The 26586-nt window shown below is 43.0% G+C and overlaps 1 protein-coding gene across 1 annotated transcript; it reads left to right on the forward strand.

Moving 5' to 3' along the window:
- Window positions 1–21928: 21928 nt before the first annotated feature.
- On the forward strand, window positions 21929–26369 carry LOC123444337. The gene is made up of 7 exons (XM_045121024.1): window positions 21929–22657; window positions 22962–23201; window positions 23364–23453; window positions 23896–24045; window positions 24571–24695; window positions 25388–25517; window positions 25627–26369. Exons 1-7 carry the CDS (start codon window positions 22079–22081, stop codon window positions 25750–25752), a joined length of 1440 nt encoding a protein of 479 aa, XP_044976959.1. The 5' UTR covers window positions 21929–22078; the 3' UTR covers window positions 25753–26369.
- Window positions 26370–26586: the final 217 nt, after the last annotated feature.

The raw sequence follows: 26586 nt of genomic DNA on the forward strand, positions 1-26586 counted from the left end.
GCTTTCTTAAAGAAGAATTGTATATGATACAGCTGGAAGGTTTTGTGGATCCTAGCAGTGCTAACAAGGCATGCAAGCTCCAGCGCTCCGTCTATGGGTTGGTGCAAGCATCTCGGAGTTGGAACATTCGCTTTGATGAGGTGATCAAAGCGTTTTGGTTTATACAGACTTATGGAGAAGCCTGTATTTACAGGAAAGTGAGTGGGAGCTCTGTAGCATTTCTCATATTATATGTGTATGACATATTGTTGACGGGAAATGATATGGAACTATTGGAAAGCATCAAGGCCTATTTGAATAAGAGTTTTTCAATGAAGGACCTTGGAGAAGCTGCTTACATATTAGGCATCAAGATCTATAGAGATAGATCAAGACACCTCATAGGTCTTTCACAAAGCACATACCTTGACAGGATATTGAAAAAGTTCAATATGGATAAGGCTAAGAAGGTGTTCTTGCCTGTATTGCAAGGTGTGAGGTTGAATGTGACTCTACGACCGACCACGGCGGAAGATAGAGAAAAGATGAGTACCTTCCCCTATGCTTCAACCATAGGCTCTATCATGTATGCCATGTTGTGTACCAGACCTGATGTGAACCTTGCCATAAGTTTGGTAGCGAGGTACCAGAGTGATCCAGGAGTGAATCATTGGACAGCGGTCAAGAATATCCTAAATTACCTGAAAATGACTAAATATATGTTTCTCGTCTATGGAGGTGCCGAAGAGCTCGTCGTAAAGGGTTACGTCGATGCTAGCTTCGGCATAGATCCGGATGACTCCAAGTCATAAACTGGATACATGTACATTTTGAATAATGGGGAAGTAAGTTTGTGGAGTTGCAAGCAAAGCGTCGTGGCGGCATCTACATGTGAAGCGAAGTACATAGCTGCTTCGGAAGCTGCACTTGAAGGAGTCTAGATGAAGGAGTTCATCACCGACCTAGCAGTGATTCCAAGTGCGTCAGGCCCGATGACTCTGTTGTATGACAACACTAGAGCTATTGCTATTGCAAAGCAGCCCAGGTTTCACAAGAAGACCAAGCACATCAAGCGCTGCTTCAACTCCATTCGTGGATACATCCAGGATGCAGATATAGATATTTGTAAAGTACATACGAATCTGAATGTCGCAGACCCGTTAACTAAACCTCTTCCACGGGGAAAGCATGATCAGCACCAGAACTCTATGGGTGTTCGATTCATCACAATGTAACTAGATTATTGACTCTAGTGCTAGTGGGAGACTGTTGGAAATATGCCCTAGAGGCAATAATAAAGTAGTTATTATTATATTTCCAGTTCATGATAATTGTCTATTATTCATACTATAATTGTATTAACCACAAACCGTAATACATGTGTGAATATATAGATCACAATGTGTCCCTAATGAGCCTCTAGTTGGCTAGCTCGTTGATGAATAGATGATCATGGTTTCTTGATCATGGACATTGGATGTCATTGATAATGGGATCATATCATTGGGGAATGATGTGATGGACAAGACCCAATCCTAAGCATAGCACTAGATCGTGTTGTTCGTGTGCTAAAGCTTTTCTAATGTCAAGTATCATTTCGTTAGACCGTGAGACCGTGCAACTCTCGGATACCGTAGGGGTGCTTTGGGTGTACCAAACTTCATAATGTAACTGGGTGGTTATAAAGGTGCACTACGGGTATATCCGAAAGTGTCTGTTGAGTTGTACGTATCGAGGCCGGGATTTGTCACTCCGTGTGACGGAGAGGTATCTCTCGGCCCACTCGGTAATCCATCATCATATTGAGCTCAGTGTGACTAAGGGGTTAGCCACGGGATGATGTGTTACGGAACGAGTAAAGAGACTTCTCGGTAACAAGATTGAACAAGGTATAGGGATATCGATGATCAAATCTCGAGCAAGTATCATACCGATAGACAAAGGGAATTGCATACGAGGTTGATTGAATCCTTGACATTGTGGTTCAACCGATGAGATCATCGTCGAACATGTGGTAACCAACATGGATATCCAGACCCCCACTGTTGGTTATTTGCCGGAGAGATGTCTCGGTCATGTCTGCACGTCTCCCGAACCCATAGGGTCTACACACTTAAGGTTTGATGAAGTCAGGGTTATATCTAAATAGTGTATGTGGTTACCGAAGGTTGTTCGGAGTCCCGGATGAGATCCCGAACGTCACGAGGAGCTTCAGAATGGTCCGAAAGTAAAGATTTATATATAGGAAGTGAAATTTTGGACATCGGAAATGTTTCGGGCGTCATCGGTAATGTACCGGGACCACCAGAAGGGTTTCGAGGATCCACCGGGAGGGGCCACCAGCCACAAAGGCTAGCATGGGCCAAAAGGTGGAGGGGAACCAGCCCAGAGTGGGCTCGTGCGCCTCCAGCCTAGGCCCAAGGCGCAATGAGAGGTGGAGGGGGGCAAATCCTAGGCGCAGGAGGGGCCCAAGGCCCACCTGGGTGCGCCACCCCTCCTCTCCCTGCCCTGGCCGCCGCCCTGTGCCCAAGATGGGGTTGTCGCACCCCTTAGGGGTGGGAACCCTAAGGGTTGGCACCTCCTCCCTCTCCCCCTATATATAGTGGTGGTTTTTGACTTTTGGAGATACAATTTCTTCCTCTCCCGGCGCAGCCCTACACCTCTCTCTCCTCGTCCTCCGCATAGCTTGGCGAAGCTCTGCCGGAGAACCTCATAGCTCCACCGCCACCACGCCGTCGTGCTGCCGGAGCTCTCCCTCAACCTCTCCCTCCTCCTTTCTGGATCAAGGCATGGGAGACGTCACCGGGCTGTACGTGTGTTGAACGTGGAGGTGTCGTAGTTTGGCACATAGATCGGAATCCACCGCGATCTGAATCGCAGTGAGTACGACTCCATCAACCAGGTTCATAGTAATGCTTCCGCTTAGCGATATTCAAAGGTATGAAGATGCTCTACAACCTCTCTCGTTGCTGGTTTATCCATAGATAGATCCTTGTATGTCGTAGGAAATTTGTTGAAATTACTACGATCCCCAACAGCTTTCCATGTGACAATATGGATTCCTTGTTATATCAAAATATTATTGCTATTTAATTTAATGCACCTATACACTTGGTAAAAGGTGGAAGGGTTGACCTTTTGGCTCGGTGTTTTGTTCCACCTTTGTTGCCCTAGTTACTTGTGTACCGGTGTTATGTTCCATATTGAGTGCTCCTAACATGCTTGGGGTTGTTATGGGGACCCCCTTGATTTTTGTTTTGGGATAAACTCTTCCGGCAAGGCCCAACATTGGTACTCTATTTTCCCAACATAATAATACTGAACACCGTTAGTAACACACAAGGAGTTAGCACTACACGTGGATTAATTCAACATAATACATGGAGGGACAATGCTGATGGTGCTGGTCCTAAATAGAGCCACTTGCGAGGCCACCCCGGGGCAACTCGGGGGATTTCTATGTGGCCACTATACATATTGCTCATCCGGTAGTGTCGTGAGAAAGAGATACACGCGACTCCTATTAGGATCTGGCCTGTTGGGCGGTCTTGTTGGATTTTCTTTACTCTTATCGAATTTCTTATGCACTGGGATGTCGAGGATACCTCGGGCTATCTTAAGGTTCAGGTTTTCTCTCCAGGACAGCTTGTGATAGTTTGTGATGGACTAATTGGAGCACCCGTGCTCGGTTAAATCTTTCAAAAATTTGTGCTCGCGGTTATGTGGCAACTTGGTAACTTTGTTTGACACCGAGTCATAGCTAGCTTGAAGTAAACTCAACTAAAATATGCCAACTGTGTGCATAACCATGATTGTCTCTATTCATGAGTTCTACACCCAAGAGAGGTTATGTTTGACTCGTAAGTAGGTGTTCGGGATCACTTCTTGATCATTTTAGTTCACGTTCGTTTATGCATAGACCACCCCCTCTTATTCTTGTACTCGTAAGTTAGCTATTCAAATAAATGCTTAGTTGCTTGCTCGAGCCTTGCCACTTAACCATATCTCACCCATTAAGCTTTGTTAGTCTTGATACCTTTGGAAATGAGATTGCTAAGTCCCTGTGGCTCACAGATTACTACAACAACAGTTATAAGCACATGTAAAGTGATACTTTGACATGAGTGCATGATTTTTCTATTTGGAGTTTCTTCTTCTTCATCATTAATCATAAGATAGTTTCCAGGCTGGCAGCATGGGCTAGCAGGGATGAACGTTGTTTTTTATCGTTTCTTTTCGTCCATAATCGGACCCTGCTCTTTTGAATGGTGCTTGAATGTATGCTTGTTTTGAGATGATCATGATTAGATTGTGGTGAGTGTAGGCAAATTACATATACTCATCTCTTCTTTAAATGTACTTGTAACAATACACCTTCTTGCAAAACGATGAGATGCGCTTCTATCCCGTCGAGGCCCTCGTGCCAAAATAAGGATATGATCGCATCTTGAGCGTTACACCTTGTGTGGCCCCGAGCCTTCCTCCGATGCGTGTTGCTCTTCTTTTGGTTCAGAAAAAATCACCAAAAAGTTTCACGTCCATTGGACTTTGTTTGGTATGGAAAACCTCAAAAGTGAAAAACATGCAGAAAACAACACGAGGCAGTGGGCACTGGGTCAATAGATTAGTGCTCAAGAATAATATAAATTGGTACATAAATACCCCAAAAGTATTCTAGAATGATAATATATCAGCATGGAACAATAAAATATTATAGATACGTTGGAGACGTATCAAGCATCCGCAAGCATAATTCTTGCTCGTCCCCGTGTAGGTAAATGATAAAAAAGAATTTTTGATGTGACATGCTATCCATGATGTAAGATTATGCATGTGTGCTCATTGAGAAACAATGAATTAACAAATATTAACACAATAATACTTATAGGTATAAGCAGCAAATCCTTAATCTTTCAAAGTATACGATCCTCAAAGATTGTTTTACCCCTATCCATCTTATTATATTAGAAAGGCATGGCTCCATCTTAACCACATTAATACAAATGTTAAGCACCACGGTGTCCAAGTCAGACAATTGGATCGTACTTTTTCAATATGCATCAACTTTTTATTCGTCACACAATACATGAGCGTGAACCATTGGACATAGCATAAAGCTGGAATAGAATATGGTGGTAGGTTTCAAAGGGGTAAAAAGTGAACAAGATAGTCTCACATCAACTAGGCATACCAACGGGCTATGGAGATGCTCGTCGATAGATATTGATGCCTGGAGTAGGGATTGCCATGCAAATGATGCACTAGAGCTATAAGTGTATGAAAGCTCCACTGAAGCTAAGTGGGGTGAGCATCTAACTTGCTTGCTCATGAAGACCTCGGGCATTTGAGGAAGATCGTCAATGGAATATACAAGCCAAGTTTATGAAAAAGTGATTTCCACTAGCATATGAATGATATAACATGAGGCTCTATATGAAGAACAAGGTGCCACTTTTAGGCACAAGTGTGGTAATGGCTAGTAGCAAAGTCCCTTCTCTCTTTTTCTCTCATTAATTTTTTTTTCATTTTCTTTTTCTTTTTTTATAGTGGTCTCATTTGGCCTCACCCATTTTTATTTCCTTGGTGGGACAATGCTCTAATAATGATGATGATCACACATTTATTTACTTACAACTCAATATGAAAACTGATAGGACGATATGACTGTGTATGAATGCCTCTGGCGGTGTACCAGGATGTGCAAAGATCTAGCGTGACATGTATAAAAAATATGATGAACAGTGGATTTGCCACAAATACTATGCCAGCTCTATATGATCATGCAAAGCATTATGATGATGAACAAACTAGTCATGTGAAGTGATGATGGCAATTGCATGACAATATATCTCACAATGGCTATGGAAATGACATGATAGGTAGGTATGGTGGCTATTTTGAGGAGGATATAAAAAGTATTATGTGCAATAGAGTGTGTCATGTCACGGGGTTTTGATGCACCGGCGGAAGTTGCACCGATCCTCAAGGTGAGAAGGGACGATGCACGATGCCGAAGAGGCTAGCAAATATGAGGAGGTGAGATTGTATATGTCCATGGTATCACATTAGTCATGAAGAACTCATGTACTTATTGCAAAGTTTTATTAGTTTTATCGCAAATCAAAGTACTACTCGCATGCCCCAAGGGAGAGGGTTGGAAGGAAGTAACCATCGCACGACGCGGACTCAAAACAACACTAGTATTTGAACGAGGAATAGAAATGCTAACACATCATCACCATGCCCTTTTAATTTTTAGATGAACAAGAAGTCTAACATCTCTTGATATTGACACCTCTATGAATTAATAATAACGAACTCACAGCTTTTTCATATCACCACATCAATACATTAACCCATAATTTCTCTATATGTGTTACATGATGGTTTCAATCATCACTCACTGAATACCCATTATTTTTTATCTAGTCTTATGACCCATGCAAATTATCGTCAATATTTATTAAACTTTCAAACAAATATAAGTGAAGAACGAGAGTATAATATTTCTATAAAATGTACACTCCACCATGCTTAAAAATATATAAGTGAAGTACTAGAGCAAGTGCTAAGCTCAAAAGATATAAGTGAAGCACATAGAGTATTCTAACAAATTGTGATGATGTGGTAACTCTCTCAAATAGGTGTGTCCAGCAAATGATGATTGTGGCAAACTGAAAGTAAAAGCAAACAAAAGCAAACGACGCTCCAAGCAAAACTCATATCATGTGATAAATAAAAATGTAGCCCCAAGTGGCATACCGATGGATTGAGACGAAAAGCGGGCATGCCTCATGGGGCATCCCCAAGCTTAGACGCTTGAGTCTTCCTATAATATTACCTGGGGTGCCTTGGTCATCCCCAAGCTTAGGCTTTTGCTACTCCTCAATCCTTTGTTCATCGGGATAATACCCAAAACTTGAAAACTTCAATAACATTAAACTCAACAAAACTTTGTGAGATCCGTTAGGATAAGCAACATATCAAATACTTTCAGGTGTTGTTATAAGTTAATTCTTATTTTATTTTAGCATAAGGTACTATATTCAAACTTCTCCATGGCTTATACCCCCCCCCCGATACAATCCATAGCATCATCAAAACAAGCAAACTATGCAAGCGAAAAACAGAATCTTACTGAAACAGAACGGTCTGTAGTAATCTGTAATGAACCTATACTTATGTAACTCCAAAAATTCTGACAAATTTGGAGGACGTGAGGAATTTTTATAGAAATACTGTGTAAAAAATTCAGCTTAAAAAGACGTTCGAGTAAAATTAGATAAATTATGCACTGAACGTCAAAATGTATGTTTTTGCACCGTATCAATTCTACTCATCATACAAAGTGTTTCGGGACTCCCTCTGATGTTTCGAGACTCTCTCTGATGTTTCGAGACTCTCTCTGATGTTTCGAGACTCCCTCCGTAATTGATTGCCTCTCCGTCAGAGTGCCGGAACGCAACTCCAGATGGCCTCCCGTCGAAACAGAGAATTACGACGACGTAAAAATGGTTTCGGGACCCCTCTGATGTTTTTAGGATATATGTAAATTTATAAGCAAGATAACAAAGTCGGAAGGACCTCGAGAGCCCCAGAAGCCAACATGACGCCCCCAGACCACGTCGGGTTGGCTTGTGTGGCTCTCGGCCTTCTTCCGATACTTGTTTCTCTTCCTTTGGTCCAGAAACAATCACCAAGAAGTTTCACATCAATTGGACTTCGTTTGGTATGGAAAAGCTGAAAAGTGAAAACATGCAGAAAACATGAACTAGCACTCGTCACTGGGTCAATAGGTTAGTGCTCAAAAATAAAAAAATGGTAAATAAATATCCCAAAAGCACTCTAGTATGATAATATATCAACATGGAACAATAAAAAATTATAGATACGTTGGAGACGTATCAGTATCCAATGTATCTATAATTTATGAAGTATTCATGCCATGTTTGCAATAATTTTATATGGTTTTGACGCATTTTTATATGATTTCTATGGAGTAACTTATTAATCTAGTGCCAAGTGTGAGTTCATGTTTTATGCATGTTTTTTGTTTTGCAGAAATATCAAACAAAGTCCAAACACAATAAAATTTTACAAAAAAATATTTTAGAATATATGTGAAATTTTAGGAAGAATCAATGCAAGGCGATGCTCGAGGGCCCTACATGGCAACAGGGTACACCCACCCATGTGGGCGCTCCGGGTTGCCTTATGGGCACCTCGTAAGGCGGTTGGAGCTCGTCTTTCGCCGCAAGAAAGATAATTTCTGGATAAAAATTCTCTTAAAATTTCAGGCCAATCCGAGTTACGAATCTCCGGGAATAGAAGAAATGGCGAAACGCGAGGAAACATACGCGAACGAGAGAAGAAAACACATAGAGAGAGATCCAATCTCGGGGGGCTCTCACCCTCCGAGCGCCATGGAGGCCAAGGACCAAAGGGGAGAACTTGTCCCCATCTAGGGGGATGCATTGGAAAGGATCGATATGGTTGACTAGAAGGGGGGTGAATAGACAACTACCAACTTTTTTCTTTTATTCAATAAATTAAGTTTAGCAACAAATAGGTTATCTAGAAGTGCAACTAGGTAAGCAACTTATATGATGGAAAGTAATCGAGATGGTGGCATGGACCAAAGGCACGAGTACAAGGCACGACCAAGGAGTTAAGGGACGGGCTAGGGGTGGTTGTGCTCTGGACTGCCTCCGAGGACTGGTCTTGTCCCATGTGCTTGGCAACAGAGGAGTGTAGAGGAGCGGACGTCGTCGTTCGATTAGATACGAAGCAAAGGGAAACAACCTAGCAACTCCCCTTTAAGAATAAAGATTAATTAATGTGATTAAGCGACACATACAAAGATTAATTAATTCGATTGAGCGACATATGAAAAGATTAATTAATGTAGTTGAACTATGTATGGTAAGATTAATCAATTGAAAATTGGTGGTTAGAGATTGATCTCATTGATTCTTGTCCATAAAGACACTACTAAATAACTTGCACCCATACGAAAAGTTTTGATACATCCAAATTTTCTCAAATTATAAAAGTCGGTATAACAAATGGGAAGGTGTGTTTGAGTTGAGAAAAAATCGGAAAAATGTGCAAGGGATAAAACCCGGCATAAAAAAGGATGGTGGAAGGTGAGGCGAAACAACTAAGCCCCCCCCCCCTAGAAGTAAAGATTTGACGACGTGTGGTAAAGTTAATTAATATAAATTGGATAAAGTATAGAAAAATTAATTAATGCGATTGAGCGACGCATGATAAGATTAATTAATTTAGATCTAGTCTATGAGAATTGATTAGAGATTGATCCTTATTGATTTTTTCCTACAAATACATGTTTGAATAATCACGTGAAATTTTTCCATACATTCAGATTATGAGTTTCCTTAGTTACGATCGATTGATATGGCAAGAAAAACCAATAATGAAATCAGATTAAGGTGGGATTTACGTTAAAAAATCTGTTGGGGAGAGGGGTTTACGAAGCAAGAAGATGGAGTAAAATGCATCAGTGCACCCTAAACTTGCTGGCTAGGACTAAAACAGTCCTCAAACTGTGAAACTGCATTAATACAGTCCTAATACTTGTTCCTACAGTGTTTATACGGTCCTCCAATTTGGTTCATAGGTCCTGGCGTACAGGCAACATACGAAAGGGCTGTACATAGACTAGCCACGTCAGCATGAGGAAGTAAAGAGATGTGCACTTTGTGTTCGGCCCCTGCTGCACGTACAAAATTCCCCATCTGCCCTGATCTGGACGAGACTCTCTTCTTCCCCTGTTTCCCCTGATCTGGACGAGACTCTCTTCTTCCCCTGTTTCGAGTCACGAGCACAGAGAGTAGGGACACGGTGGAAGGGGCTGGTTGATCGGCACCTCTGACGGTCTATGCGAGCACCAGGAACGGTGAAGGAACGCAGAGCCGCACTCCCGTAACTACTAGCGGCGGTTCACGGCAGCAATGGTCGGCCCTGTACAACGCCATGAGAAAGGGGTGGCACCCACGTACGGTGAGTGTCAAATTTCCCACATGATTGTGAAAATTTGCCCATGAAAAGTGTTTCCCACTAGATTAGGCAGTTGTTTAGCGATCCCCCATGATTTATGCACTAATTTGGTGGCATCTGACTCACATTAGGCTAGGGTTTAGGTAATTGTAGGGTTTATCTCAAACTGAATGACTGAATTAGTTAAACTTTGCTCTTTTTGCAGTGAAAGACAGTAACTTTTTCACTTTGGAATTTGTTCATGGAGGATTTTTCCATGGCAATGGAAGAAACAGAGCCTATCTGAATGGGAAAAAGACTTGCTACGATTTTTGTGAAACTGAGTGTGTATGCATGAAGATGTTTGAAGATTTGGTAGAGCATATTGGGTATGAGATGGATGGTAGGGTTTCCATGTATTGGTTGCTACCTGGCTCTCAACTGAATGAAGATGGTGCAAGGTTGTTATCGAAGGAAGACGAAGTTTGTATTGACATTGTGAGAATGATAAAAGGAGGGCACCGATACTTGATGATTTTTCTAGATCATGAAAGCAGCTACAATGGTGGAGGAGGATCAACATGGGATGATGTGCTTGCCACTCCACTAGTATATTTACCTCATGTTATCAGTCCTAAGAAGAAAATCATGGATGTTGTTAGTGGTGAGGAGCAAAGCACAATTGATGGCAGTTATGTTGACGACAACACCATTTGTGAGGCCAATAAATTTGCAAGCAATGAGGAAGTTGTTAGGTTGAGGCCAAGAGCAAAGCGAGGAAATGTCGATGAAGAAGGATGTGACGATGATGATGATGATGATGATGATGATGATGATGATGATAGTGAAGATAGTGATTATGTTCCCGAGATTGTAGACAGTGATTATGAATTGGAGGATGGTGATGGGGACTTGGTGCAGGATCAACTACATACTGTTAGTGATAGGAAAGGGAAGAAAGTGGTTGAGGATTGTAAATCTGAAGATGAGAAATTAGAAGCTCCAGAGTCGGACGAGGATGAGATGAAGTTCAATTTCAAATCTTTTACAGCAGAAGATATGCATGATCCAAAGTTCCATGTGGGGCAGCTATTCTCATCTGTTGATTTGCTACGAAGAGCAATCAGGGAGTATAGTGTGAAAGAGAGAGTGAGCATCACATTTCCCAAGAATGATAAATGTAGGATTGGAGCTAAGTGTGAGGATGGATGTCCATGGTATCTTTATGCCTCATTGGACAAAAGGACAGATTCAGTTATGGTGAAAACCTTCAATGATGTGCATCATTGTAGCAAGAAGTGGCAAGTGAGGGCATTTACTGCCAAGTACATTGCTAACAAGTATGTAGAGAAAATAAGAGCTAATGAGAAGATGACCCTCAAGGGATTGGCAGCACTTGTGCAGGAAGATTTCAACATGACAATTAAAAGAGGGAAGCTAGGGAGGGCCAGAGGACTAGCTTTCAATATTATATATGGAGATGAAATAGCACAATACAACAAGTTGTGGGACTATGCAAATGAGTTGAGGAGATCCAATCCAGGAAGTACATTTTATTTAGACCTTGCTGAAGATGGCCAGTTTGAGAAATGCTACTTTTCCTTTGATGCTTGTAAGAGGGGTTTCCTATCAGCTTGTAGGCCTATTCTTTTCCTCGATGGTTGTCATTTGAAGACACAATATGGAGGCATCCTACTTAGTGCAGTAGGAATGGATCCAAACGATTGCATAATTCCTATTGCACATGCAGTGGTTTCGAGAGAAGATACAAAGGCCTGGAGGTGGTTCTTGACAACTTTAAAGAAAGATCTTGGTATTGTGAATAGTGCTCTTTGGACTATCATGTCTGACAAGCAAAAGGTGAGTGTGTCTTACCTTTTTTTCAAGATTTCCTTACTGTACAGGGCTGCATTTAAATATTGTTAACACTTGCTTTATTAATTTACTTATGGCAGGGTCTAATAAAGGCAGTGAAAGAATTGTTTAGTGGTTCCCCACATAGATTTTGTGTTAGGCATCTTTGGCAGAATTTCAACAAAAATTTTAAAGGCGAGGCCCTCAAAAACCAACTCTGGAAATGTGCTAGAAGTAGTACTGAAGGGAAATTTAGACAGAACATGAATGAGATGTTAGTTCTAAACAAAGAGGCACATGATTGGCTAGAGGAGTTGGATCCTACAACATGGGTTAGGGCATTTCAAAATGAATTCCCAAAGTGCGATGTCTTGTTGAACAATAATTCTGAGGTGTTCAACAAGTATATATTGGATGCAAGAGAGATGCCTATAATCAGCATGTGCCAGAGGATTAAGGGACAACTAATGGGAAGAAATCATAGCAAGTTGCAGGAGGCCTTGAAGTGGCCAGGTACTATATGTCCAAAGATAAGGAAAAAATTGGACAAGAATGTGGAATTTGCTAGAACTTGCTATGCTTCACCAGCTGGAATGGGAATCTTTAATGTGAATGATAGAGGCGTGGACTACGGGGTTGATTACCACTTGAGGAAGTGCAGCTGTAGGAGATGGGATTTGTCTGGCATTCCATGCAGTCATGGAGTAGCTGCTCTCAGATATGACAAAATCAATCCAGAGGATTATGTCAACTCATGTTATTCTATTGCAACATATTGCAAGGCATATGAAAACATTATTATGCCATGTAGAGATATTAGTGAGTGGAGCAAAATGAATGGCAGAACTATCGCACCACCACCATTCATAAAGCAAAAAGGAAGGAGGAGGAAGAACAGGAGAAAACAGCCAGAAGAGAAACAGGGCAAAAAAGGAGTAAAAATTACAAGGGCAGGGGCAATAATCCATTGCAGCTATTGTGGAGTTGCTGGCCATAACATTGGTGGTTGTACGGACTTCAAGTTAGGTTTAAAACCAAAGAAAAAGTCTGAAAGGGTCAGAGTGAGAGCAGAGCCTGATGTTTCCTCCTCCTCGGATGAGGAAGAAGCAGTTCTAACTCATGTGAGTCCCTATATCTAGCTACATGGACTTCATTATGTTAGTAATTATATGCTTCAACATGTAAAAAATGTCCCGCTTTTACTGTTTGTAGGAACAGAATCAGCAGACAGAAGGTTTAATTCAAGAGCCACTACATGTGTATCAGCCTGACATAATTAATATTTTAACACAGGAGGTACTTACATATCATTTGTTTTCATTTCACATAATAAGTTCATGTACAAATGTTTCATCTATGATCGTAAAATTGAATTCTGTTTCAGAGAGAAGCAAGCCAGAGGGAAGCAAGCCATAGGGAAGCAGTCCATCAAGGCCCGTTGCCAAATTCTGTTTTCATAGAGGAGCATGTCATGTCTCAGCCCCCAGTTATCCCTACTACAGCAACAAAGGAGGGCAATATTCACAGGAAAAGAGAGGTTCTAGCATTGGCAAAGCTAAGAGCTGCAGCTGAGAAAAGAGAAGTTGCAGACCTTGCAAAGTTTGAAGCAGCTATGGCAAAGTTGAAAGAAGAAGAGGACAAAATTAAGTTTGCAGCTCAAAAGAGAAAGGAAGAGTTGGAAGCTAAGAAACAAGCAGCTGAGGAAAAGAAGAAAACTATTCTAGAGGAAAAGAGACTTGCTGCAGAAGAGAAGAGAAGAGCTACTGAGGAAAAAAAGAGAAAAGCCCAAGAGGAGAAACTTCAAATGGCAGAGAAGAAAAGGAAAATGATGGATGAGAGGAAAAGAACTGCAGAGATGGAAAAACAAAAGAAGGTTGCTGAGAAGAGAAGGATTTCAGAGGAAAAGAAAATGATTACAAATAAAAAATACCAGCAGGAGGAGGCAGCTTTTCTAATACATCAAGCAGAGGAGTTTGAGAGGCACGAGAGTTGGAGAAAATTCAAGGAGGATGAGGAGGCTGCAAGGCAAAATGCTTGGGAGCAACAGAACAATCAACAAGACACGACAAGGAATGAAGAATGGGAGCTGAGAAAGAGGAGAGCTGAAGAAACAAACAAGAAAGCAATGGATGACAATATGGCAGGTCAAGCAAGGAAGCAAGCTGCGTTGGAGGAACAAATAAAACAAAGAGCTGCAGCAACTAGTTCAAGGGCCGAGGAGGCAAGATTTAATCCATGCCCTATTCAAGGAAATAATACAAAGAAAAAATCTGCAGCTACCAATCAGAACATGACATGTTTTAAGAAACCTAGAAAGGTTAACATGTTCGATGAATTTAGGTAAAGGGACGTGAAGTTTGGAACAATCCTCATCTCTTTTTTGTGTTTCTGCTTATGATCAGGCGCAAAACTTGTAATGGCAATATTTTTTTTAGGATCATTGCGTTGATCATGAAGTGGAAGAGCTGTCTTTTATTAGGAAACAACTATTACAGACTTTGTGTTATTTGTACTGTGCAACTTAATTGACCAGATTGTTCAAGTGCAAATATAATGCTTATGTGTGCTTAATTTGTGCAAATCTGATGGCCGGCAACATGCGTGGTAGCTACATGAGTGCGACAGCTGATGGAGGGATTTGGGCGCTGCAGGAGCACATGGCGAGGGTTAGTGATTTAAGAGCGATTTGGGGATTTCTGCCCACTAGAGACCAAGTCAACTCAGCCTACGAACGCTCACGTGGCCACCCCAATATGCTCTGTACAGCGAATTCGTATGTTGCCTGTACGCCAGGACCTATGAACCAAATTGGAGGACCGTATAAACACTGTAGGAACAAGTATTAGGACTGTATTAATGCAGTTTCACAGTTTGAGGACTGTTTTAGTCCTAACCAGCAAGTTTAGGGTGCACTGATGCATTTTACTCCAAGAAGATGACCTACAAATTGGACAATTAGGAGTAGAGACTAGTACGTTCTAAAATAAATGACTTACCTATGTATTGATTTTATATAAAAGATAATACAAAATTTAATCACTTATTCGGAGAGTGAGAGAGTAATTCAAGAGATATGACGATCTTATCTACTGTATCATGCTTTGTCACCCGTCCTTAAATATCCCATGTATGTCCTTCATCAGACACCGTGAAAATATCCCCGATACTTTCTGCGGCTTCAGTTCCTGACAGAAGAAGGGCCCGCAACGGTATGCATCACGCATCACAGATTCGCAGTCGGCAGCTCGCTGCCATCAACGAAGCGTGTGAGGGATTCGCGTCCTCACAGGTCCCAATCCCACCAACGCTCGTTCTGGAACAACAGCGACTGTATTTGAGCTTCTTCCCGCAAAGGCCAACTTGTGACTGGATTTGAGCTTACCGGTGCGTGCATGCGCGGTGACGGTACAAATACAGGCATACAGCAGTGCCAAGTGCCGACTGATACCGTAAGTTTGTATTCTATACGCGTTTCACTTCTTAACATGTCACTTTCTCGAAATAACAAGTTGTTACATTGCCCAAATAGCAGCAGAGAAAGCGGCGGCCAAACTTTAATATTTGGTCGCCTTCCATCCTTGTCTTAGTTGTGTAATCAACCATCGCATTAGCGAATTATTTATTTAGTGTTATTACAAGGCAACTACTCGTTGCAATCAGACATTGACCTTTGCTTATGCGTTAGGTACCGCGTCCCGTAAGTTCAATTGGCTCTACGGGAAACAACCAGCCATCAAGCTCGTCAACGTCCATCGCAGATTAACAACAATTAACATCATCAATTACCTTACGTCCACATTACGTTCTTCTTCCGAGACTCCGGTCCTGACCAACTGCGGCACAAAAACAAGGACGTGATATTGCTAGCCGTGTCGCGTCGCCTTTGAGCATATCACCAAAGGTAGGCACTTATCCACACGCTGGCAGATGTTATTTTTCATAGTAAAAACAGAAAATCATAGGATCGCACGACGTTTTCTTTCCTCGCATTAGTATATAGCATTTGGACTAGTCATAATCGGGAGTAACTTAGACTAATAACATACGTATATTATTTAATCTATGTTACTATCTTTATGATGAGGAATAACATATATGTGGTGTCATGCAATACTCCATTTGAAAGCTAAATATATGTATAATAGTATTAGTGGGATTGGGCTCCGTATCGCTCCCTCGAGGGCGATCGCGGAGCCAACCCCAGTGCCCCGGCCGCCGCCCCCTTCCCCCTCTCCTCCACCTCGCCGTCCCTAGAGACATGTGCGGGCTAAGCCCGGACGCCGTCGGTGATGAGGACGACGGGGATCTAGGTTGCAGCCCAACGGTCTGGAGAGGCCGGTGGCGCGAGATCGCTTTTCGGTCTTCGTTTTCCCGGTGGTTCGATGCTGCTTCGACGGCTTTGTGGGAAAGGCGAATCACGAAGGGATGTGGTCATGGTAGACTGGTCGGCGGTGCCTCCGGCCAGATCTAATCTGGCCGGTGCCGCTAGCGGTGATTGCCATCTCGTTCGTCGGAGGTGGTCGGCCTGAGGTTGGATGGTCAGATCTCGAGATCCGTCATCTAGTTCCGATTGCAAGTCAGGAAGACATAGTTGCCGGTGAAAACTGAGCGGATGGCAGGCGATGGCGGCGTTTTGCGTCGTTACCTTGATGAATGCATCGTCGTGTAACTACTCTTGTCTCACTCGTGCTGCTTCGGGGAAACCCTAGGATCTAGTCTTCCAGATCGGACAATGGTGGTATTGTGGTCTTGTTTTCTCTCTTGGGAGCATCGTTCGTGGATCAGAGCTAGAAGACATATGCAGGAGGTGGAGCGGCTTCGTCTTGCATGAAGCTTTCGGTGGAGATGTCAAGTCATGCCTGCCCAACAGATGATACGTTTGTCATGCCTGATCGGCAGGTACTACACACGACAAATCTTCCAGGATCTTCGCGTCTGTACGGACGAGTGTGGGGCGATGGCGCCGTTGGGTGCCGTGGTGGCGTTGACGGATGGATGGACTAGCAAGGAGGATCCGGATCTCTCTCCTGAAGATGGCTGAGCGGTTTGATGATCATGATCACATCTAAAACGTGTGCATGTGGTGTATGCTTTAGGTGTGTTGTACCGGTTATGGGTTACGATACGTTATGTGGATGGATCGACGATGACACTGGTTTAGATTTGGGGAGTGAGAGCACTCCATATTATCGAGATTTGTAGGTGTGAGCGGCGGCTTCGGATGGCTTGATGCATGTTTTTATTAGTCCTATGTTGAATAATAAATAAAGATGGTTGTATGTACCGATTGATACAAAAGCCGGGATTTTAACCTATTTTTCCAAAAAAATGCAATAGTCCATTTATTAGGTTATAGATTCATTTTGTTTTCATATGTGTGATGTTACTCATAATATGAGTAACTAACTATGTTACTACGTACTTCAAGTGTCTCTCTTCATTAGTTAAGTGTCACGTTATCTTTTTTGTTTAGATGTCATTTATGTTACTTTTGATGTTATTTTGAGGTAGTCTTAGAACAAGTCTAGCATACCTCTCAAAAATGATGAAACCCGTATAAATTAATGTTATCGGTTCCACGGTGTTAAAAACTATCTCAAATAGAGCCCGTAAAAGTGATCTAACCCGTAAAAATCTTACAGGCCCATGAGAATCCCTTCCGTGACCTTTTATTTTCAGATTTGAAGGCAAAACTAAAGGGTTCCTGTAAACCGGTTAACACTATGCAACAAGAAAATTTCATTGTGCGCACACGCGCTTCGGTACCCTCCATCATGAAACTTGCCGGAAACTCAAGCAACTACGGAGGAGCTTGCTACGACGATGAAGGAGGAGTTGTTGGATAGATCTTGCCACGGACGGGCTGGCTAACTAGCAAGCTGTTGGATTGATCAGGTCACACACGAGCTAGCTTCGTGCGCTGTCCTGACCATCGACGGCTTCCTATTTTACCGCTTTGTGCGTTGTTCATAGACACGGGTAAGGGAAAGAAGAAGACGTGAACGGATATTCGGTTTACATTTTAAGTTTTAAGGGGTATATGGCCACGGCTCAAGCAGACCCTTAAAACACGTTTTTTACGAATTAAAACTGCATTTTCAGTTTCACGGTTTAAGGAAGCTACTAGAGTTGTTTTTAGCTGCAGGCGGAAGCACAAGCACTTTCTCTTATTTGCATTTCCAAGCTAAACGTTTTATATTATGGGATGGAAGAGTAGGAGTGAAAGCAACGCCGCACCAACTAAACGAGTTGTGCCTAGCGCAACAAACTCCGTAGCTGCAATCTGGCAAGCTATTTAGCCTCCGTCATACATGAAATTTTGCTTCTTTCATGCTACTAGTAAATGTGTACGTGCACGCACGTATATCCATATAACAATGTCTGTCTATGTTTCTCGGTTCGTGAAAAAAAATTATCACTTAGGAAAGTAGACCTCACATGTCCAACTAAAACAAAGAAAGATAAAAGCAAAGATATGTCCAGTTGTATCAAGATCTACATTAAAACCTAATTTTTGGAATAGAATATTGGTGAGATAATCACCATAAAAACTGGCCTATACTATAACAGGTACAGTATGTTACTACTAATTAATATAAATGTCACACTTTGAATCAAAAATTTCCAATGCATTTTCTTACTACCTATGGCCAGCAATAACCCCAACTCTTGCTAATGTACTCAAAGCCACTTGTCAGCCAAAAGAAATGACAACTATACCCATTCTTGGTCGTCAGCAGTGCGACTAACTGTTGTTCGTCCTCGGCAGTGCTTCCGGATTATACCTATGAGATGGCACGGTGAGACCCTCCATTACTGACCAGCCGAGCAACTAAAAATGTCAAAAAAATGCACTGCATGTTGTGTGAAAGAAAAACAGATCAGAAACATATATGTAATTCTCTATTGGGAAGTTTGAAGCCCTTTGTTTTACGGGAAGCAACAACGGAAGATTTGTATATCACTGTTGTAGATTAGTTAATTATCATGTGGTACCATTCTGTTATATGCAAGATAAATTTGTACCTTACATCTGCATGAAAATTGCCCTTCTCCCTTGGTTGCGTGATGGTGTCACTTTTTGCTTGACAAATTCATGGTGTTGTATGGGTATCGCAGAGTCGTGTTAGATATTTGATTGATGAAATGGTATTGCACAAGATGTCGATTACGATAACAGAAGCTACTCAAGCCAATTCAGCATCATCATCCAAATATGGTTGCATGTGTATATCTTCTAAGGACATGCCATCTCAGGAAGTGCAGACTGAACCCTCTTTTAAAGTATGAACTATTATTCCAATTTTGATTTGTGGTCATACAAAATATACATAAAATTTGAAGCACAATGCTCACGAAAATGCACTCACCCAAATAGCTCTTCCGCAGACTTAAGGGGAAACCTGGACTTATCATTCTTAATCAGAGTCTTCCATTAGAGAGGCCCAGATGAATCAACTATGTTTCCTTGACAATATTAATATTTCCAATATGAATCTCGTGTAAAATAAATCAATAAATGAACAATTCAATATATTTCTAAAATTGTCATTCTCAATATATAGCTTTGCGCATAATACAGCTGGGGCTTGTTTTTCCCAATCACTGACAATTATTTGCATCATTAATTTATACAACCTACAAAGGAATGCCTACCTACAAATTCAGCAGAATATTGATTATATCAAACGATAAAGACCATGGATAAAATAACACATCTGCCGTAACAGTGATACAAAACTAACATTACCGGACCATTCATTGCTTTTGGTGAAGTCAGTGCCAAGAATTAGATTTGATGATTCACGCCCAACTTGTCCCAATGCGGCGATGACCTGATAACCTGAATTTATGCATAACAACGGGTCTATACTGATTTCCAATGCCCCTCACCAGATTGTCTCTTGTACGGTACAAATAAAAACAAACATCTCTCCGTCTTTGATTTTTCACTCTCACATCTTCGCAAAGCCCACGAAGAAGTAACTATTTTCTCCTCCACTTCTATATATGTTGTAAATATATAATTTGACGGTATGTTTATTGACGTCATCACATTTTATAAAGCAGCTGAAAAGATCAGACCATATAGTGTTCATGGAAGTGAATGCGGACCTCCTTGTCGATTGTTTGGCAGTTATCCCTTTTGCGGTCAAAGATAATATTGTGATTGTGATCCAAATAGTCTCGTGCAGCAACGACGCCAAACACTTCCAGCGGCCAGCGCAATCCATCTTGTAATCCTGCAACTTTGACTGAAAAGACCTGCAGAGTTCTTATGGGATGGGCTGTACCACCTGACGACTTATTGTCCGTGTAAAGCATGGATGGGATACGCGTTGCATACCGATATCAAATTTGGTCAACCAATCAACATGCTTACAGCAGCAATGGAGATCATCCAGTAAGGGAGAGGGGATTTGGCTTTGGCTTATTACTTGTCTGCTCGAATTCACCGAAGGATTTGGGCCAGAGGAATTCCCAGAACTCGCGGAACTTCATGGCCTCGAAGGCATGCCAGTCGGAGGTATCCTCGTCGGGATCCATGTCCCTAAGCCACAAGGCCTCCATGTCTTCCAGGATCCACTCCTTGCGGCACTCAACGGCCTGGGGGTCTCCCGTGGCGATCCATTTCCTCAGGGCGATGGACTGCTCCGGTCGGTCATGGTTCCTGCGCGCTTCCTCCGCCTTGGCCCTGTAGACGGCCGCCGCCGCGACGTCAGCGAGGGAGGGCGCGAGGACCGGCGGCGACTGGTGCGGGGCCGGCGTCCGAGCGAGGGCTCGACAGCCGACGCCGAGGCCGTGGCGGGGGGTCGGGTGGGAGACGCTGCGCACGGGTGGGAGATGCTCGAGTCGTGCGTGGGAGATGGCAGAGTTTCGTCCGCTCACGTAAATTGCTAAGCGTACACAGTGGGGGTTATTTTTCATGTAAACGGTTAGATCTAATTAGGTGGGTCGGATCGTGTGGTGGTATTTTATCTAGAATGTCCTGTGTACGTGTTTTCGGATGAGTTTAGGGAAGAATATGTTCGCTTGTTTATTAGTAGTATAGATATGCACGCTGGCCACTAGGAAAGCTTCATCCTACGTATTGTTGTAAGCCTTGTTAGGGCATCTCCAATGGTTGTAAGATAGTTGTTGGTAATTTTGACACATAGAATTTTTGATGATGTGTCATTGCAATAAATGAGGAAAGAGAACAAGGTTGTATGTAAATTAACCAACACCCTTGCACAAGCTCCAATGTAGAATGAGAGAGCACCTTATTTATTACCTCACATCTTATTGGACAAACTAGATACAACCCATTGGAGTAGTTGTATGTTAAGGTGTTGGCTGATGACATGACATATTTTACTAACAAGCTAACCAACAAACTGTTGGAGATGCCCTTACCCACATCCGCCATACCTTGAAACTGTTTCTGTCTTGGCCACTGGTCGTGCACGCTTTTATGGATCGTCCTCTCAAGATCCCCGTGCTTTTAGTTAAGAGAAGAAGGCGACGCATGAACGAAGATCCGTCCTGCGTCGGCACGAGGAACTAGTACTACACCACCGGTACGCGGTCGTAGCACACGGCACGGCGTCACTGGCACAGCCAAACCTGCGGAGACAACGAGCGCACGCCCTCCTAATTCAGGGGAGATAGTACGCACCAACATTTCTGCGCAAGTATTCAGGAGAGACGGTACGCACCAACCTGGGGAGTACTACTTAAAAAACATTTTTGCGCAAGCCCAGTCCCCAACCGAACACGCTAGCCGAGCCGCGACCCAGCCAGCCAAAACGAGACGAGCAGATTGTTATCCACGGTTTTTATTTTCTTGTCTCGCCGCAACGAAAGTGCGAAGGTGAAACCGAGACCGAGCGGCGAAGCAGGTCGGCGTGCGTGCGTGCCCCGGCGTCGGTTGTCGCGGGGCGCCGCGCGCCGGCCGTTCTTATCCACTCCGGCGCGGTGAGCCGAAGCGGCGTCGCGGGCCACGCGGCCGAATCGCTGCCAGTGACCCCTCGCGCCCGTGGATCCACGTCGACCAGGTCAAGCAACCCCCCAGGCATTATCCCCCCACCCCACCCTCACCACTAGCCCCACTATTATTATCAACGCGTCGGCGTCGCCCGCCCGCCTCTCCCTCCCTCCTCCCCCTCCCCCTTTCCCCATTCGATCCCCCCCTCCCCCGCCCCCGCCTCCTCGCCCAACCGACCCGATTCCATCGTCCACCTCGACCGAGCCCAGCGCCCCGCGGATGGAGATCTCCTTCGAGGCGTGGGAGGGGGTGCAGCGGCATGGCCAGGACATCGCCGACCGCCTCGCGCAGGGCTTCACGGGCCTGCTGCAGGCGCCGCCGCACTTCCCGTGGCCGCCCGTGTCGCACAAGCTCGTGCCCTTCGAGATCGACCTCCCCGTCGTGCCCTTCGGCGCCGCGCGGCGTGGGGCCGCCGGCAAGGACTTCTTCCCCACCGCCGCCGTCGCCTCCGTCATCGACATCGGCGGCAGGCTCGGCCAGGCCGGCGTCGAGATCGGAACCTCCGTCGGCGGGGCCGTGCAGCACGCCGTGCGCCAGCTCCCCGTGCCCTTCCAGGGCGCCCAGATCCGCCGCCGCAAGCTGCGGACGCCGCCTTCCGCCGACGGGGCCGTCGGCGTCTCCGCCGAGAGGGCCGTCGACAGGTGCCCTCTCGAGGCGGCCGCCGCGGCCGCGGCCGCGGCGACCGGCAGTGCTGCCGCGTCGACCGTCAGCGGTGTCAGAGGCGGGGACGACCTGGATGAAGACGATGACGGATATGGCTGCGAAATCGGAACCCTGGGAAACTTTAAGAAGGCCAAGGTACAATTCAACCCCTTCCTCTACTAGTTCTATTGTGGGTTTGAGTGCGTTTGCATCTAGCAACCTTTAATTCAGGCTTTACTCCAGTTGAAAGTACTAAAATCTTATAATTACATACAATCTGATTATCACTGAAGTGTTGTTTAGTCACTTATTAAAATTACAATCGTGACTAGCATACGTAAGCTAAACCTTAAAATTTTGATGAGCTCGAATTGTTGCCCCTGCTTGTTTAGTAGGGCCAAGCCGCCTGTACCATCATTACACAACATAACACTTTGCTCTTCTCTTGATGAACATTCAGGGTACCGTAAATATGTCAGCCACGTACAACACCAGGAACAACGATATTGAGAGTTCTGTTGTTGCACGTGGAGACTTGTGGAGGCTAGAGGCATCACGCAGTGGTTCAACTTCTGGAAACGATACTTCGCCTCTTTACCTTGTTCAGTTGGGGCCTTTACTATTTGTTCGAGACTCTACACTCCTACTGCCTGTTCATCTGTCAAAGCAACATCTGCTGTGGTATGGCTATGATCGCAAGGTACTCATATCCTTTATGTTGCCTTCTCCCAATATGTTATACCCATTCATTCATTATTTGATAGTCTTTTGTTTGATGGGAATTCATGGTCTCTTCGTTTCGTTATATGCTACTGTATTATATATCCTGAATCTTTACTGAAAAGGTTTGTTTCATATGCAGAATGGAGTGCATTCCCTCTGTCCAGCTATTTGGTCGAAACAGAGGAGATGGCTGATGATGTCGATGATGTGTCTTAATCCAGTAGCCTGCGTAAGTATGAGCATGCTGTTTATTTAAGTTTCTGCGCAGTACAGTTATTCTCATATGCTGTGATGTAATGTGTTGAAATCGACACTGTTTGTGCTTTCCGATGTGCTTTCTTTGCATTATAGTAATGGGATGAATCATATATGCTGCCATGGTTCTTTGGTTAGTGGCCATTGAACGTTTCTTTGTTATTTGCTAGAAAAGCCTGTCCAGTTGACCTATTTGGATCTTTATTCCACCGGATAACCAGTGAGTAATAGTTCTGCACAACTAGTGTGCCAGCATTTTTCGGTTGTCAGTAGAATTGGTGAGGAGTCGTATAAAATATCTAGGCCATTCACAATGGTAACCATGCTTTTAAAATTATTAACAGGCACAACTTAGTTTGGATATTTGTTGTTATAAGTTGGTTTTATCTAATAGAATAACACTTTTTTGGTTACAGTCCTTTATGGATCTACAGTTCCCTAATGGGCAAGTAACGTACGTTGCTGGAGAAGGGATAACAGCGAGTGGTTTTGTTCCATTGTTTGGTGGGTTGCTTCAAGCTCATGGGAAATTCCCAGGAGAAACAAGAATGAGCTTCTCTTGCAAGGTTAGTGTTTCCAACTTAGTTTCCTTAAGGTCATTTGTAGTATCATCAAAACTTACTGCTTTCTGCAAGTCAATGCCCATGGGTTGTGAGCTTCCTCCTTGAAGATTCCAGTTCTGCTGCTATTTCTGAAAATAAATTACTGCTAGTCATATAGATCAAAGTTGTAAGTTACATTTGACCAGTGTCTGATTGAAAATTTCTTGTAATAATTAAAATTGATAATACGCTGACTTGTTAGCAAAAATACTATGTATATGTCAGATGTGGTCTGGTGAAATTTTATCATACATGGAGCTGCACATAAATTTGCACATACCGTATTTGTCTTATCTTTCTAGTTTTATTTCTTGTGACGGGAGCAAATATTTATGATCTATTCTGTTTCAGTGATCTTTTCATCTTCTTAAGAAGAACCAGAGTGACTCTTTAATCTTTCGCATTGCATTTTTTCAATATTAGTTATTACAAAATTTTACCTTATGTAACTTTCAACCTTACTCTTATTTTTTGTTTACTTTATTTAAGAACAAGCGAGGCACAAGGTTCACTCCTATGTTTCAATGGCCTGACAAATCTCTTTCACTTGGAGTTACTCAAGCCTTGGCATATAAAAGATCTGGTCTTATGGTGAGGCCCAGCATACAAGTCAGGTAATTCATTTGGATAATTATGGAGCCTTTTGTGATCAATTGAGTAGAATGTGAATGACAATAGTTTTGCATTGTTTACTACTCCCTCTGTCCCAAAATAAGTGACGTAAATTTTGTACTAAGTTAGTACAAATTTTGTACTAAAACTGCGACACTTATTTTGGGACGGAGGGAGTACTATGTTAGATGTGTTGATTTGGTGCTTAAAGCACGCCTTGTTGCATTCCGTTTTTTTATGAAGCTATTATTTTGTTGACTCAGCATTGCATTACTTTCTGATAAATGAATAGCTAGGACAGATCAGATCAGAATCTTCCATTGCTAGTGATAAAAGTTTTAAACTTCTCATAGATTGGAATCTGTCATTGTTATTTTTCTCACTACATGGAATAATTATGCTATATTCTTTTTTGCGTGCATTAATCTTGCGGAACATGTGAAATTCTTTTGATGCTGGATGGTATTGGCTTTTAAGGAATTTTGTTAAATGTTTGCTTTTGCACCGCTTGCTCATTTTTGTGCTAAAACTATGGGCCTCTGGCTGTACAATAGCGCTATTTTTCTTGACGTCACCCTCAAATGACCAAGAGACTCAGGAGATGTTATTGATCAACTTGTATCCTCTGTGCTGTTAGTTCGTTCTGTGCATCCTGTTTTTGTTTTAACACCCTTCGTGGCATTCTACTCTACAGTGTCTGCCCTACATTTGGAGGAAGTGATCCTGGTGTACGTGCAGAAGTCATCCATTCATTGAAGGAGGAACTAAATGTGATGTGTGGTTTATCGTGCTCAAGAAATCCGTCAGCTTTTACCGCTCTTTCTGTAAGTTTTCTTTGTTGAAATGATGCCTCTGCTTGATGCTTTTCTGATTACCACAGTTTGACTGTAACTTCGATTCTACCCTGGCTCTAACTGTACCTATATATGACAGATTGGGCGGTCAAAGTGGAATGGTCAGGTGGGCAGTTCTGGAGTAGTAGTCACGTTGGAAACACCTCTAAATAACATCGGAAGGCCATCTTTATCTGTGCAAGTAAATGGTGGTTTTGAGATTTGAAGTTCTGCGCAGGAGTTGTACATACCATTGTACATAACACCACCACCACTAATTTTGATGTGCTGGGATAGCGCATCGGCCCGTTACATGTATGCGGAAATGAGATGCAGCTTGTCTTTGTGGCCATAGGTCTTGACTTAGAAAATCAACCGGTCTATTACATATGCAGACAGTGACTCCGATATTTGCCGAAGAGACTGGTGAAGCAATCACGAGTTCAAGCACTTCCTTTGGGAAGTAGAGAAAAAATAAGTTAAAGCCTAGTAAGCTCAACCCTAGTTCGCCTTTGTAAGGTGGCAAAGGAAATGCTGTGGACTACTATGTGTCATGCAAAGAAGATTGGCAAATTGGATAATTGCTGGTGCTGGAATGTTTGCCAATTTTGTGACTTGTGCTGGATTATTTTTGTCTCCACCGCAGTTGATTGGTGCATTGTTGGCATCTGAGACAAAAGGTGAACTTGGGTGGATGAATTGGCGTGCTTATTTTTCTTCCTGCACTCTTGTATTCCTCTACGTGTAACCCTAATTGAAGACTTGCTTATACTTTGTCTGGCGGAACAGCTAATCTCTTCTGCCTTGCCTAGTTGTATGCTGTCTGATTATCACTGTTGGAAATGTGTCTGCCTTGCCTAGTTGTATGCTGTCTGATTATCACTGTTGGAAATGTTGAACTTTGAGAAGTCAAGTGTCCACCAACTTGTTTGGGACTAAAGGCTTTGTTGTTGTTGTTGAGAAGTCTAAGTGTCCAACAAGTACTGAAATTATAGCAAATTAACAAGCTGAACTTGGTGCCGGCTAGATGGTGTTTTAGATAACTCTGTCGTTATGCTGG

This window comes from Hordeum vulgare, chromosome 3H, assembly GCF_904849725.1.
Source record: "Hordeum vulgare subsp. vulgare chromosome 3H, MorexV3_pseudomolecules_assembly, whole genome shotgun sequence".
In the NCBI taxonomy this organism is placed as follows: Eukaryota; Viridiplantae; Streptophyta; class Magnoliopsida; order Poales; family Poaceae; genus Hordeum; species Hordeum vulgare.